This window comes from Zea mays, chromosome 8, assembly GCF_902167145.1.
Source record: "Zea mays cultivar B73 chromosome 8, Zm-B73-REFERENCE-NAM-5.0, whole genome shotgun sequence".
Lineage (NCBI taxonomy): Eukaryota > Viridiplantae > Streptophyta > Magnoliopsida > Poales > Poaceae > Zea > Zea mays.
The window spans coordinates 102642339-102658339 of NC_050103.1; the positions used below are offsets into that span (position 1 = coordinate 102642339).

General features: G+C 49.6%; 1 protein-coding gene across 1 annotated transcript; it reads left to right on the forward strand.

The window, feature by feature from the left end:
• Window positions 1–11782: 11782 nt before the first annotated feature.
• On the forward strand, window positions 11783–15040 carry LOC100283313 (uncharacterized). Its single transcript, NM_001156215.1, has 4 exons — window positions 11783–12592; window positions 12861–12932; window positions 13983–14012; window positions 14702–15040. Exons 1-4 carry the CDS (start codon window positions 11999–12001, stop codon window positions 14777–14779), a joined length of 774 nt encoding a protein of 257 aa, NP_001149687.1. The 5' UTR covers window positions 11783–11998; the 3' UTR covers window positions 14780–15040.
• Window positions 15041–16001: the final 961 nt, after the last annotated feature.

Here is a 16001-nt window from a genome sequence, read left to right on the forward strand (position 1 = left end):
TTGTGCCAGGAAAGCTTCGACGAAGGCAAGTCCATCTTTCCCTTGATGCATTATTTACCTATTTCTCTCTACCACTGCCTAAGCCTGGATTATGGGATGGGGATCGAATTGCATGGTGAGCATGAGAGAGCCCGCATTAACTATTGCTTTGATTAAAAGATATAGGGCAAGTAAAAAGGGGTACAAGTGGCATGTTTTCCAAAAGTGTGCGATGAAGGGTATTCACCCTCATCACCTGGTGAGTAGGATGATCAGGGACTCCCTGGTTTAGGGGAGGGCCTAAGGTGTTGGCTCAGCTGGTTTAGGCGTGAGCAGAAGGATTGTCCTCTCATATAAGGACCGGTTTGTCATCTTTCATTACCTGTACTCACAAAAAGTACAACCACTCGAGGCTGTGTGGGCAGCCACTCGATCTGAACTTGTACGGTCCAACCCTAGGGTTATGAAGGCTGGGGAGCACCGGGAGGATAAGGAGGGGGAATGTTTTGTCCGGTTTGGACATGGCGGTGGCCTGACTCCTTCCGGTATAACCGTTAAGGTTAGGACGTGCAAGGAAGGAAAGAGTTTCGGATTTGGATCTCATTGGCCATGAGATCGCAGAGCCGGACTAGTGGGTAAAGTGTACCACTCTGCGCAGAGTCTAAACCTATTCGAATAGTCTGTGTCCACTGGTATGGACGAGTCTGGTATGGTATGTCAATTAGTGTTTCTACTACAACCGGGAACAGGGAAATGTGTGTGTATGTTCTGGAAAGAAAGTGGTACCATGGGAGCGGGAAGCTCAGTGCTGGTCAAGCAAGTGTTACTTCTATTGTCTTGGGAAAACCTCAAACAATGAGTACTACCTTTCTCTGAAAAAGTATGAGTGACTTCAACTCCACCATATAAAGCATGTACGATATAGGTCACTTTCTCTTTACGGGAGCCGGGTGGGCTTGCGGAATACCTAGTGTATTCACCCAGATTTATTTATGTTTTTCAGCAGCTGAAGACTTCTTTTCTGCTATGCTCGATTGATGGGGCTGTGTCTTCACCCAGTTCTGCCTGTGGCCTGGGCTATTTTATCTTCCACTGTGCTTTATGTTTTTCGGCTCACTTTCGAGCTTGTATCCCCCGGTATTGTAATAACATTATTTAGACTTTGTAACTATTTGAAGTAATGAATGTGGTTACTAGCCTCCTGGGACTAGTAATTGTATCACATTTGAGTCCCAAAGGATCGGGACGCTTCAGTCGCATTCGTACGTGTGTCGGTACGTGGGGCCGATGGTGATGACCCCATAGGGGCCCGACATTTTGAGCTTGAGGTAGGTGTAGTTGGGGACGACCATGAACTTGGCGTAGCATGGCCTCCCCAGTACTGTGTGGTAGGTTCCTCGGAACCCGACCACTTCGAACGTGAGGGTTTCCCTTCGGAAGTTGGAGGGAGTCCCGAAGCAGACGGGCAGATCGAGTTGTCCGAGGGGTTGGACGCGTTTCCCGGGGATGATCCCATGAAAAGGCGTCGCGCCTGTCCGGATCGAGGATAGATCGATCTGCAGGAGCCCGAGGGTCTCAGCGTAGATGATGTTGAGGCTGCTGCCTCCGTCCATGAGGACCTTGGTGAGCCTGACGTTGCCGATGACGGGGTCGACAACGAGCAGATATTTCCTTAGGCTCGGCACGCGGTCGGGGTGGTCGCCCTGGTCGAAGGTGATGGGCTTGTCGGACCAGTCTAGGTAGACTGGCGCCGCCACCTTTATCGAGCAGACCTCCCGACGCTCTTGCTTGCGGTGCCGAGCTGAGGCATTCGCCACTTGCCCACCGTAGATCATGAAGCAGTCGTGGACCTCGGGGAACTCCTCTGCCTTGTGATCCTCCTTCTTCTTGTTGTTGTGGGCCCTACCACCTTCCGCAGGTGGCCCGGCCTTGTGAAAGTGGCACCGAAGCATGACGCACTCCTCAAGGGTGTGCTTGACGGGCCCCTGATGATAGGGGCACGACTCCTTGAGCATCTTATCGAAGAGATTGGCACCTCCAGGAGGTTTCCGAGGGTTCTTGTACTCAGCGGCGGCGACAAGGTCCGTGTCGGTGGCATCGCGTTTCGCTTGCGACTTCTTTTTGTTCTTCTTCTTGGTGCCGCGCTGAGCGGATGCCACGGGGACGTCTTCCGGCTGGCGGCCCTGGGGCTGCTTGTCCTTTTGGAAGATGGCCTCAATCGCCTCCTGGCCAGAGGTGAACTAGGTGGCGATGTCCATCAGCTCGCTCGCCCTGGTGGGGGTCTTGCGACCCAGCTTGCTCACCAGGTCGCGACAGGTGGTGCCGACGAGGAACGCGCCGATGACGTCCGAGTCGGTGACGTTGGGCAGCTCGGTGCGCTGCTTCGAGAATCGCTGGATGTAGTCCCGGAGAGACTCTCCCGGCTGCTGGCGACAGCTTCGGAGATCCCAGGAGTTCCTAGGGCGCACATACGTGCCCTGGAAGTTGCCGGTGAAGGCTTGGACCAGGTCGTCCCAGTTGGAGATCTGCCCCGGAGGCAGATGCTCCAGCCAGGCTCGAGCGGTGTCGGAGAGGAACAGGGGGAGGTTGCAGATGATGAGGTTGTCATCGTCCGTTCCACCCAGCTGGCAGGCCAGTCGGTAGTCCGCGAGCCACAGTTCCGGTCTCGTCTCCCCCCGAGTACTTTGTGATGGTAGTCGGGGCTCAGAACCGGGTCGGGAACGACTGCCCGTCGTATGGCCTGGCTGAAAGCCTGCGGACCGGGTGGTTCGGGCGAGGGACTCCGATCCTCCCCGCTGTCGTAGCGTCCCCCACGCCTGGGGTGGTAGCCTCGGCGCACCCTCTCGTTGCGGTGGGCTCGATGGTTGCGGTGGTGGTGCTCGTTGCCGAGGCGACCCGGGGCCGCAGGCGCCATGTTGCGTGTGCGCCCGGTGTGGACCGAGGCTTCCCGCACGAATCGGGAAGTCGCGGCGCGATGCTCCGAGGGGTACCCCGGCCTTCGGGAGGCAGAGCTCTCGGCCCGTCGGACCGCGGCATCCTCCAGGAGATTCTTGAGCTCTCCCTGGATACGTCGCCCTTCGGTGGTCGATGGTTCTGGCATCGCGCGGAGTAGTATTGCTGCTGCTGCTTCGGTGGTCGGTGGCGGCCTTGCCCTGACGTCGTCGGCAATGCGGTGCTGGATGCCCTGGGGTAGATGACGCGCTTCTCCGGCCGGAGCTTGGTCTGCCCATTCCTGCCCGATGTTCCACCAGAACTGCTCAAGTGTTCCTGCTCCCTCGTTAAGCCTGGCCTGCATCTCGCGGATTTGCTCGAGCTGTGCGTCCTGACCCCCCGCAGGGACTGGGGCCACAGCTAGCTCCCGAAGGATGTCAATGTGAGGCGCAGGCCTAGGGGGATCGCCGTTTTCTAGCATACCAAGATGGTTGCCTTCGCCGGGACCCCCTAGATCGACGTGGAAACATTCATGACTTGGGCCGCAGTCCTCGTCGTCGAAGCTGCGGCTACCATCGGAACAATCGGAGAGGCAGTAGTCGCATGCGGTCATGAAGTCCTGCATGGCACTAGGGTTACCGAGCCCGGAGAAATCCCAACAAAAGTCGGGCTCGTCATCTTCCTCGGAACCCGAGGGTCCGTAGGTCGAGACGGCCGTCAGTCTGTCCCAGGGCGACCGCATATGGTACCCCAGAGGGTTGGTACATGCCTCTATGAAGGCTTCCACCGAAGCGAGGTCGCTTGGTGGGTCGAAGCTGAATCCAAAAGGCACGAGATGGGAATCGGTCGGTACCTCTTGGTCGACGGGCGGTGACGAAGTCGCGTCAGGGGCGGACTGCACCGTTGTCTCAGGTACGAGGGCGACGCCCAGCAAGTCCTTCGCGAGCGTGCTGGCGTCGTTCGTCTACTTGGGGTTGGCGTGTTGTGGGGAAACAGCGCTCGTCTTCGTCTCAGACGCAAGGTCGAAGCCCGACGTGTCCCCCGCTGGGGTGCCGGTGTCGTCGACTTGCTCGACAGCCGACGAGGTGTCGCCTCCTGCTTGGCCATGGTTGCCCCGCCTCCTCCTCCGTCGGTGGGGGAGGTGACGGGACAAACCTGGATGTTGTTCTTCCGCCATGTGGGGAAGACGTCGTTGATTCCGCCGCCGGCGGGCGGGCTGACGACCGCCATTGTCGCTGTCGCGCGGCGGAGGAAGGAGTATCATGTCGTAGCTGCCGTCGAGGGACATGAACTCAAGACTCCCGAAACGGAGCATCATCCCAGGTTGGAAAGGTTGCTGGAGACTACCCATCTGGAGCTTGACGGGAAGTTGTTCGTCAACACGCAGCAGGCCCCTACCAGGCGCGCCAACTGTCAGCGTTTCGACCCCGGGGGGTCCCTGGATCGACGAGTAAATTGTCGCTGCGTGTCCCAGCCCAGATGGGTCGGCGCGAGACGGGACACAAAGGGGGGAGAACAGTAAAGGGGAAACCGCGACCTTCGTGTTGTCCTGCGCCTAGGGAGGATGGATGCGCTTGCAGTAGGGGGTTACAAGCGTTCGCGTGGGAGAGAGAGAGAGAGCGAGAGCCTTATGCGTCGGCCCGTTCTCCCGCGCGGCCAACCCTCTCGTACGAGAGCCCTGGACCTTCCTTTTATAGGCGTAAGGAGAGGGTCCAGGTGTACAATGGGGGGTGTAGCAGTGTGCTAACGTGTCTAGCAGAGAGGAGCTAGAGCCCTAAGTACATGCTGTCGTGGCAGTCGGAGAGGTTTTGGCACCCTGTTCATGTGATGTCGTGGCCGTCGGAGGAGCGCTTGGGCCCTGTGGAAGGACAGCTGTCGAGGCTGTCGAATCCTTGCTGACGTCTCCTTGCTTCCGTAAGGGGCTGAGAGTCGCCGTCATCATGGAGCACGCGGGGCGCCATCATTATTTGTTTACCGGGGCGAGCCAGATGGGACGCCGGTCTTGTTCCCCGTAGCCTGAGCTAGCTAGGGGTAGGGTAATGATGGCCCCCCCTGTGGCGTGGTCGGTCCGAGCCCTGGGTCGAGCGAGGCAGAGGCTCCTCCGAGGTCGAGGTCGAGGTCGAGTCCGTCTTCCGAGGTCGAGGCTGAGTCCGAGCCCTGGGGTCGGGCAAGGCAGAGTCCATCTTCCGAGGTCGAGGTTGAGTCCGAGCCCTAGGTCAGGCGAGACGGAGACCGTCTTCCGAGGCCGAGGCTGTGTCCGAGCCCTAGGGTCGGGCGAGGCGGAGTCCGTCGTCCAGCGTCGAGGTTGAGCCCGAGCCCTGGGGTCGGGCGAGGCAGAGCTTCCTATGGCGCCCGAGGCTGGACTTAGCTGCTGTCAGCCTCACTCTATCGAGTGGCACAGCAGTCGGAGCGACGCAAGCGACGCTGTTTTCTTGTCAGGTCGGTCAGTGGAGCGGCAAGTGACTGCGGTCACTTCAGCTCTGTCGACTGAAGAGCGCGCGTTAGGATAAGGTGTCAGGCGATCCTTGCATTAAATGCTCCTGCGATACGGTCGGTTGGCGTGGCGATCTGGCCAAGGTTGCTTCTCTGCGAAGACTGGGCCTCGGGCGAGCCGAAGGTGTGTCCGTTGCTTGAGGGGGCCCTCGGGCGAGACGTGAATCCTCCGGGGTCGGCTGCCTTTGCCCGAGGCTAGGCTCGGGCGAGGCGAGATCGTGTCCCTTGAGTGGACTGAGCCTTGACCTTAATCACGCCCATCAGGCCTTTGCAGCTTTGTGCTGATGGGGGTTACCAGCTGAGATTAGGAGTCTTGGGAGTACCCCTAATTATGGTCCCCGACACAGGTCCTTACGGAGAGGCACTCAGGAAAGAGCCTGAGCCGCCTAAAGTAATCATAAGAACCTCATCGGGATAACATCATCGTATCATAAAAGATCACATCATGTTCATTGATTAAGTTAAAGCAATAGCATAAGCTAACCATGAATAACCCAAAAAGGTAAACAAGGGTAAGGTAAATACAGACTAGTCAATCCTTAAGTTTCAATAATGTAATGCAGGACAATGAATTATAAAGTAATGTAGGACATAATAGGTTTGAGGACACTTGCCTTCACCAGGTTGTTGCTCAGAGGGATCTTCGGTAACACAATCAGGAACCACGAACTGCTCGTTGTCTAAGTAAAGCGAGCATACATTCAATATATTTGGAAGGTAAAAATAAACATCACATCAAGCATGTACAAACATTGGAACACCACTCAAAAAGAGATATAGTATTAAGTACAGGGGAATGAGATCAAGTTATAAAATGGGCTAATCTTAATTGGGGATTGATTACTCTCTAAGTGTTGAATCATAACTTAAAAAGGTTAGGTAATAATTAAACAAAGAAAAGATTAAATTATAAGATGAACTAATCTCATCTAGGAATTTGATTATTCTTTAAGTGTTATCCATAATTACATACTTAATTCTATTTATCTCATTAAGAACTAAAAGTTAGACCAGGGGTGAATTCATGTAGTACATATTAGTAATCTCACAAGATTAAATATATTTTATCTCCTAGGGTTTTCCTTTTATTTATTTCATTAAATAAATAAATCAACATATACTTTAATTCTATATTCTAAGTGTAAAATAAAAGTTTATAGATTACATTTGGTCATATTTTATCTGAATAGAGAATAATTTTATGAACATTTTGCAATTTGAACCATTAAATTTGGAGTTCATATGAAAAAGATATGAAATAAACAAGTTTTGAAGTTTGAAATATGAAATTAGGGTTAAATCTGTGATTAAATAAAAGTATAGGGGGCTAATTAAAACAAACCAGGGGCCAGCGCGCTAAAACAGAGGACAGCGGGTTGATTTCCTAAAACCAGGGGGTTCTTAAGCAAAAATCACACGCGAAGGGGTATGGGGTAACCTTGGCCATCAGATCAGAGATCAGTGGCCCAGATTAGATCGCGCGGGCACGCACGCAGGCGTGGGTGCGCGGACGTGACTGACAAGCGGGGTCAGGGTGGACCAACTAGCTGGGCCCAGAGGCAGAGACGCGGGGTAAGGGGAAGAGAGAGAGGCGGTTGGATTCAGATCGGAGGGCTGGGGTTGGATCCGATCGGGTTAAGTCTAAACCATCTGATCTCGGACGGACATCTGAGATCTAACGGCCAGGGGCTGACTTGGGCGCGGTGGCTGAAAGGGAAATAGACTTACACTTTTTCCTAATTGATTTTGGTGGTTGAATTGCCCAACACAAATAATTGGACTAACTAGTTTGCTCTAGATTATAAGTTCTACAGGTGCCAAAGGTTCACAACAAACCAATAAAAAGACCAAGAAAGAGTTCAAACAAAGAGAGCAAAAGCCTACCGAAGTGTGCCTTGGTCTGGCGCACCAGACTGTCCGGTGTGCCACCGGACAGTGTCTGGTGCACCAGGGAACCCAACTCCGAACTGCTCACCTTCGGGAATTCTGGGAGCCGCTCCGCTATAATTCACCGGACTGTCCGGTGTAGCACCGGACTGTCCGGTGCGCCAGCGGAGTAACGGCTACACCACGCCAACGGTCGTCTGCAACGAGCAGTTAATGCGCTACAATGCGCGCAGAAGTCAGAGCAGAGCCAGAAGGCGCACCAGACATTGAACAGTGACTGTCCGGTGCACCACCGGACTGTCCGGTGGCCCAGAAGTCAAAAGCTCCAACGGTCGAACCCTAACGGTCGGGTGACGTGGCTGGCGCACCGGACTGTCCGGTGCGCCATGCGACAGCAGCCTCCACCAACAGCTCCTTTGGTGGTTGGGGCTACAAATACCCCCAACCACCCACCATTCATGGCATCCAGGTTTTCAGCCTTCACACCTTATACAAGAGCTATAGCATTCAATACAAGACACAAACAAAGAGATCAAATCCTCTCCCAAGTCCGGAATCACTCCAACCAAATTAGTGACTAGAGAGAGAGACATTTGTGTTCATTTGAGCTCTTGCGCTTGGATTGCTTTTCTTCTTCATTCTTTCTTGTGTTCAACTCAATTGTAACCAAGGCAAGAGACACCAATTGTGTGGTGGTCCTTGTGGGGACTTAGTGTCCTGTTTGATTGAGAAGAGAAGCTCACTCGGTCTAAGTGACCGTTTGAGAGAGGGAAAGGGTTGAAAGAGACCCGGTCTTTGTGACCACCTCAACGCGGAGTAGGTTTGCAAGAACCGAACCTCGGTAAAACAAATCACCGTGTCATCCGCCTTACTCGTTTATATTTCTAACGCTAACCCCGGCTTGTAGTTGTGCTAAAGTTTGTAAATTTCAAATTCGCCCTATTCACCCCCGCTCTAGGTGACTTTCAATTGGTATCAGAGCCCGGTACTTTATTAGAGCCTAACCGCTCGAAGTGATGTCGGGAGATCACGCCAAGAAGGAGATGGTGACCGGCGAGAAGCCCGCCACAAGCCACGGGAACGCTCCATCAAGGGAGTCCGGCAACAAAAAGAAGGAGGGATCCCCTTCACACATTAGGACGCACAAGAGTGGCGAGAAGAAGAAGAAAATGAAGAAAGTGGTCTACTACGAGACCGACTCTTCATCGCCCTCTACTTCGGGATCCGACGCCGCGTCCATCACTTCTAAGCGACAAGAGCGCAAGAAGTATAGTAAGATCCCCCTACGCTACCCTCACATTCCTAGACATACTCCATTACTTTCGGTTCCATTAGGCAAACCACCGACATTTGACGATGAAGATTATTCTAGGTGGAGTGATATGATGAGATATCACCTAACCTCACTCCACAAAAGCATATGGGATGTTGTTGAGTTTGGAGTACAGGTACCATCCGTAGGGGATGAAGATTATGATGAGGACGAGGTGGCCCAAATCGAGCACTTCAACTCTCAAGCGACTACTATACTCCTCACCTCTCTATGTCGAGAGGAGTATAATAAAGTGCAAGGGTTGAAGAGCGCCAAAGAGATTTGGGATGTACTCAAGACCGCGCACGAAGGAGATGAGGTGACCAAAATCACCAAGCGGGAAATGATCGAGGGGGAGCTCGGTCGCTTTATGCTCAACCAAGGAGAAGACCCGCAAGCCATGTACATCCGGCTAAAAACCTTAGTGAACCAAGTACGCAACCTCGGGAGCTCCAAGTGGGATGACCATGAAATGGTCAAGGTTATTCTAAGATCACTTGTATTTCTTAACCCTACTCAAGTACAATTAATTCGTGGTGATCCTAGATATAAGCTAATGTCTCCCGAGGAAGTTATAGGAAAATTTGTGAGCTTTGAATTGATGATCAAAGGCTCCAAGAAGATCATCAAGCAAGGCGCCACCTCAACACCCGAGGTGCAACCCGTCGCCTTCAAGGCAACAAGGGAGAAGAAAGAAGACTCTACACCTAGTAGGGTCCCCATCAACTCCTCCAAGCTCGACAATGAGGAGATGGCGCTCATCATCAAGAGCTTTCGCCAAATCCTCAAGCAAAGGAGGGGGAAAGACTACATGTCCCGCTCCAAGAAGGTTTGCTACAAATGTGGTAAGCCCGATCATTTTATCGCTAAATGCCCTTTGTCTAGTGATAGTGACAGGGATAATGACAAGAAGGGAAAGAGGAGAGAAAAGAAGAGGTACTACAAGAAGAAGGGCGGCGATGCCCATGTTTGCCGGGAGTGGGACTCCGACGAGAGCTCCACCGACTCCTCCTCCGACGAGGACGCCGCCAACATCGCCGTCACCAAAGGACTCCTCTTCTCCAACGTCGGCCACAAGTGCCTCATGGCAAAGGACGGCAAGAAGAAGAAGGTAAAATCTAAATCCTCCACTAAGTATGCAACATCTAGTGATGAGGCTAGCTCTAGTGATGATGAGGATGATTTATTAACGCTTTTTGCTAACCTAAACATGCAACAAAAGGAGAAATTAAATGAGTTAATTAGTGCTATTCATGAGAAGGATGAACTCTTGGACACCCAAGAGGACTTCCTAATTAAAGAAAACAAAAAACATGTTAAGGTTAAAAATGCTTATGCTCTAGAGATAGAAAAATGTGAAAAATTATCTAGTGAGCTAAGCACTTGCCATGATGTTATTTCCAACCTTAGAAATGAAAATGCCAAATTAATTGCTAAGGTTGAGAAATCAAATGTTTGTGATGATTCAATTGACAATCTTAGAAATGATAATGCTAGTTCAATTGCTAAGATTGAAAAATTAAATGCCTCTCTTGCTAGCCTTAGAAATGAGAATGAAAAATTGATTGCTAAGGCTAAGGAATTAGATGTTTGCAATGTTTCTATTTCCAATCTTAGAGATGAGAATGACATTTTACATGCTAAGATTGTTGAACTAAATTCTTGCAAACCATCTACATCTACCGTTGAGCATGTTACTATTTGCACTAGATGTAGAGATGTTAACATTGATGGTATTCATGATCACATTGCTATGATTAAACAACAAAATGATCATATAGCAAAATTAGATGCTAAAATTGCCGAGCATGAGTTAGAAAATGAAAAATTTAAATTTGCTCGTAGTATGTTCTATAGTGGGAGACGCCCTGGCATTAAGGATGACATTGGCTTCCAATAGGGAGGCAATGTCAAACTCAATGCCCCTCCTAAAAGATTATCTAACTTTGTTAAGGGCAAGGCTCCCATGCCTCGGGATAACGAGGGTTACATTTTATACCCTACCGGTTATCCCGAGCACAAAATTAGGAGAATTCACTCTAGGAAGTCTCACTCTGGCTCTAATCATGCTTTTATGTATAAGAGTGAGGCATCTAGCTCTAGGCAATCAACCTGTGCTAAATTGCCTAAGAAGAAAACTCCTATTGCATCAAATGATCATAACATTTCATTTAAGACTTTTGATGCTTGCTATGTGCTAACTAACAAATCAGGCAAAGTAGTTGCCAAATATGTTGGGGGCAAACACAAGGGGTCAAAGACTTGTGTTTGGGTACCCAATGTGCTTGTTTCTAATGTGAAAGGACCCAAGACCGTTTGGGTACCTAAGAACAAGGCCTAAAATTGTTTTGTAGGTTTATGCATCCGGGAGCTCAAGTTGGATCATCGATAGCGGGTACACAAACCACATAACAGGGCAGAAAAGGATGTTCTCCTCTTATGCGAAAAACCATGATCCCCAACGAGCCATCACATTCGGGGATCGTACCCACTGTCATCTCTACGCCTAGCATAGTAAGGAGAGTGTGGAAATCGTCCACCGCCACCACCAACTGACCTCTTCTGACTAGAGGTGGTAATAGATCATGATCCAACTATTTTCTCACAAAATTATAGAGCATCAAATAAATTTTAGTTTAAAAATAAATAAAAATAAGATATAATCCTAATTTGATCTAATTTTTAAATTTTATAGTGTAAAATTTAGAATCATTATCACCCTACTGGTACTGGCTCGCCAACCTGCTCAACGCCATCTTCTCCCGCGAGCGGCATCACCAAGATCTGACGGACGACAAGCCGGACTGTGCGACGCCATCCACCACACCCACTCCTCGCCAAGAACGAAAAAGAGAAGGGCAAACCAGTCAGCTCTTTTCTTCCTACTCAGTGAAATTAGTTTTCTTTTTTATTAAATGGCCAAAAAGGCATTTTGGCATATGCGATGTGGATGACGATAACATCCGGATGAAACCCATCAATTTGACGGAAATTCTGTAAAACTCAATTTATATAGCGGCACAATTCCAATTTTCTCTCAGCACAGCCCGCGGCCGCGGTGCGCATGCACGAATCTGAACCCGGAAATTTTTTCATTAATTCATCCCAGGCTCTCTGACTCACTCGCAGTCGCTTCTGTCTTGCTCGCTTGATTCCGTGCTCTCGCCCCTCGAACTTCACAGGCGACCAGAGGCTTGTGCCCCTCCCTCTCCCGGGAGGCCGGGACAAGAGGCAACGGGACACCCGCAAGGCCGCAAGAAGAAACAGCGCAGCAACAAATACGCTGAAGAGTGGAAAGCGAGAGCCGACACGACCTCGCCCGACCTGCGCTGGTCGACTGTGAGTTTTTCCCCCCTGTCGCCTCCCCTGCTGGGCCGTGGGCCGCGGCCTCGGCGCATGGCGTCGTCACGGGTGATGGCGTCGTCGTCTCCGCCGCAGCACGCCGGGGCGGGCTCGTCCTCGGACCTCGCGCGATTCAAGAGTAGCGGCGTCGGATCGATGAACATGGACGACATCATCCGTAACATCTACGGCCCCGAGGCCGTCAACGCCGCCGCCGCCGAAAGCGCCGGCCTCGGCCCGGCGGAGCCCTCCCTGGCGGCCCCGGAGGCTGCGGCCCGGCGGACGTCGGAGGAGGTGTGGAAGGAGATCTCCGCCGCTGGAGGGCTCCCCGCGCCCGTCCTCCATATCCCTCCCGCCGCCAGCTCCGGCGCCGGGGCCAGAGGCGGCGGCGGCGCCGCGGAGATGACGCTGGAGGATTTCCTTGCCAGGGATTCCTGCGGCAGGGCGGCGGTGATGGAGGGGAACATGGCGCTGGGGTTCCCTGACGGTGACGGAGATGCGGCAGGGAGCGTGGCGGGGGGAGTGGGCGGCGTGAGGGGAGGCGGGAAGCGGGCGCTTCTGGATCCCGCGGACCGCGCCGTGATGCAGCGGCAGAAGCGCATGATCAAGAACCGAGAGTCCGCAGCGAGGTCCAGGGACAGGAAACAGGTAAGGGGTAAAAGTTGAAAATTTGCAATTTCATCGTCACGGGCAGTGTGGCCTTCGCTGATACGCCATCAGACTCATAAATCATAGTCACAAACGGACCCACAAATCATGGGACACATATGACATAATGGCAAAGAGGCACCATCACTTTTGGGTTGCAAAATTGCAAATATTCCAACTTGCGTGGTTTTGAGCTGTTCTCTGTGCAGAGTTGGTTTTGATTACTTCGGCAGCTGATTTTATTGCTTTCGTTTGGCCCAATATGTAGGCATACGTCGCGGAGCTGGAATCGCAGGTTATGCAGCTCGAGGAGGAGCAGACAGAACTGTTAAGGGAGCAGGTATTGTTCTTGGTTCTGCACTCAGGAAATGGTGTTGTGTTGGGTGGACCTTTCCAGCCCTTGGACCCCAGACCACATCTTGTTCCCGTTGCTTTATTCGAAAACATTGCATTGTACAAGCACTGTGCAATTGCCCAGCTGGTGATTCCACGAATCGTAAGAGCTCAGGGCCTGATTGGAGTGCGGGGAAGTTTTCCTGTTCTTGCATTTTTCCTGTGAAGTTACTGCGTTCCAAACATGCAATGTGCAGCTGTGATAGTTGGGGTTGGGAGGAAATGACAATGATATCAGGCACATGATCAACCCACAGGGATTGAGAACTCCCTCTTATTTTTTATTTGAAACTGTGGTGTATCTTAACAGCAGTGAACCATTCACCATTGCATCCAGAGGGTTTATTCAGAATGAAAAATTATGGACATTTTACCATTGGAGAACCGAGTCTAACTGTCATATATTTGCTGGGCGAAATATTTGAAAGTTGTCTCCATTTGTGCGTCATGTAATCAGATGTCCTTGTTCATTATATCATCATTTATCCTAGTTTAGGTTTTTTTTTTGCTACTTGTATGGGTTACTTATACAGTTTTTTTTGCATAAGTATGTTGTTAAATGAATAAAAAAACTCGACCCGCGGGGTATGACACCCCGAGCATTATATTAAGAATAAGATCTTCTCATGCAGGTCAAGAATATCCCAAACCTCTGTCTCACCCCTAAACAGCGACACCGTAGCCAATGTGAGAACGATCGCAACCAGGGCCGGATCTTAAACTTGTGCTTTGGCGTGTGACAGATGAGGGTTTTTTTGACCACAGCCTGAAATTCGCTCCCACGGGAAATCGAATCCAGGACCAGAGGAGTCTACTCAGACCATTTAATTAACTCATCTAGAGGCCCTTTCGCTAAATGAATTAGATTAACATAATACAAAATTTGGGTAAATATATTTAGAGACATGAGAAACGCTGGTTATCTATATGTTCATGTCTCACTTTTGGTATAAGGTCTACACTTCAATTCATCTTATTTTACCATTATTATTTTCAGGAGGACCGACGCCAAAAGAGACTTAAGGAGGTAAGCTTTGTTATCAATATAATTGCTTGAAAGCATGTTTGGCCTAGGTAATTGCTTTGAATGCTTTTGGCAGTCAAATTAAGATGTGTTTCTAAACCTGAACTCATATTATGCTTCCGCATGATTCAGTGAGAAACAGCTTCTCGGCATCACCTTTTAATTTTCATGCCCAGTAGCAATTTATGCCTTTTTTTCTAATGTCAAAATTCCTTCCTTTTTGCAATTCAACTAGCTCTTTTTGTGGGAGAAATTTAATTAGCTCATTTCATTGCAATGTGTAGGAGTGTATGCCTACTAGTTGTATGTTTCCATCTGTTGCTGCATTAACAAGTTCTGCCACTGGGTTAATCTGATACTGAGAATTATCCCAGAGCATTATACTGCTTGTCAATCTTAAGAACCATAATAGTAGTATATGTTATCGTCTTATGGTCTTACCCTGTCGCTATCAATCGGGAGGAGGGTGTTTTTTCTACAACAGTTCATGTAGATAATGAAAAATATGTTCCAATTATTCCAGCATAGCAATTAAAGGTTCAACACTGATTGGACATGTGATTTTCTCCATGTCTACACTACCATGATTTTCTCAAATTTATTACCATGGTCAGTTGAGTACTCTGCAAATTCAAACATGCAACATTTGCTGTTCTTTTATCATTCATTAAAGAAGTTACGTGCTTGTGCAGCTAACCGAAAGGGCAGTTCCAGTCATCAGGAAAAAATCACCACAAGATCTTAGAAGAACCAACTCCATGGAATGGTAGAAATGACCCTGAGCCCTGATGTTCTTCTCTTAGAAGTTACAGGGTTTGTTTTTCTTTGACTTCTGTTTCTTCTAGTTTTCTTTGATAGCTATTTAGGAATAGTGGAACGTGCGTGATCAAGAAGTCACGCCATTTAGAATTGATCTGTTGTCAGATTGACGGTTTTCTTGTGAATGTGGCCGGGTGTTGTATAAATAAGAACAATAAGGTTAGCTTGAAGAGTGGACCAAAATATCCTAATTACAGGCATCTATTTTGACATATCCCAATATCTGATACAACGTGTTAGTTCAGTATTACATAAGATCATCTTTAACAGCTCTCCAATACAACTCCCTCAATAAGATAATGAGGTGGGCAGGTGGCCCAATGTCATTTTTAGATTCTTAAAGAAGATGCTGGAGCACATCACCAACCGCCTTCCCGGCTTCCCTAAGGGCTTGTTTTCAATCCTCTTGCTCCTGAAGGAGACCTAAGGGTTTCTCTCTTTCACCCTCCGACACTTAGACCCCTCCTCGCCTGGTTGCTGCCTTCCGCACAATCACTCAGCACTGCGATTAGGGATAGGGACGAAAACGAACATGACCTAGCACCATGACTAGGGATTAAAGTGAACGGTCGACCAGGGATTAAAATGAAAGAGGCCAGACACGATGAGCTCTCCGTTTTCACTTTTACTACATTTTATGAGGGAAACGACATCGAAGTTGGTCGAAAACAGAACAAAACATGATTCATTGAAAATTGAAAACAAATCAATTCGAACCAAAATACTCTCTCCGTTCTTTTTTTATTTGTCGTGGTTTAGTTCAAAAATAAACTAACGACGATAAATATTCGAGAACGGAGATAGTATGTCAATAACCATCAGGATATGTTAAGATAAAACATGAACGAAAACACATAGAACCATGAATTCACATAATTCTAGTTCATGGTGCAAGACTATAAAAGCTCATAACACAAAAGCCAACTATCGATCTAGCATGGCAGAGTTATAATGATGTGGCATATCTGACTATATTGAGGATTTTTCGACAATGAATTTATGGGATAGGTCGTGAGATCAAAGGCTGAAGGTAAAGGCATGTGAGATACAAAGGTTTAGACATGTTTGGGCTCTAGTTGTGAGATAATATCCTATGTCATGTATGTGGTGGTATTGTTGTATTCTCTGATGTGGTGTGATGGGATCTGATCTATCCCTAGGGTCCCCTGGAGG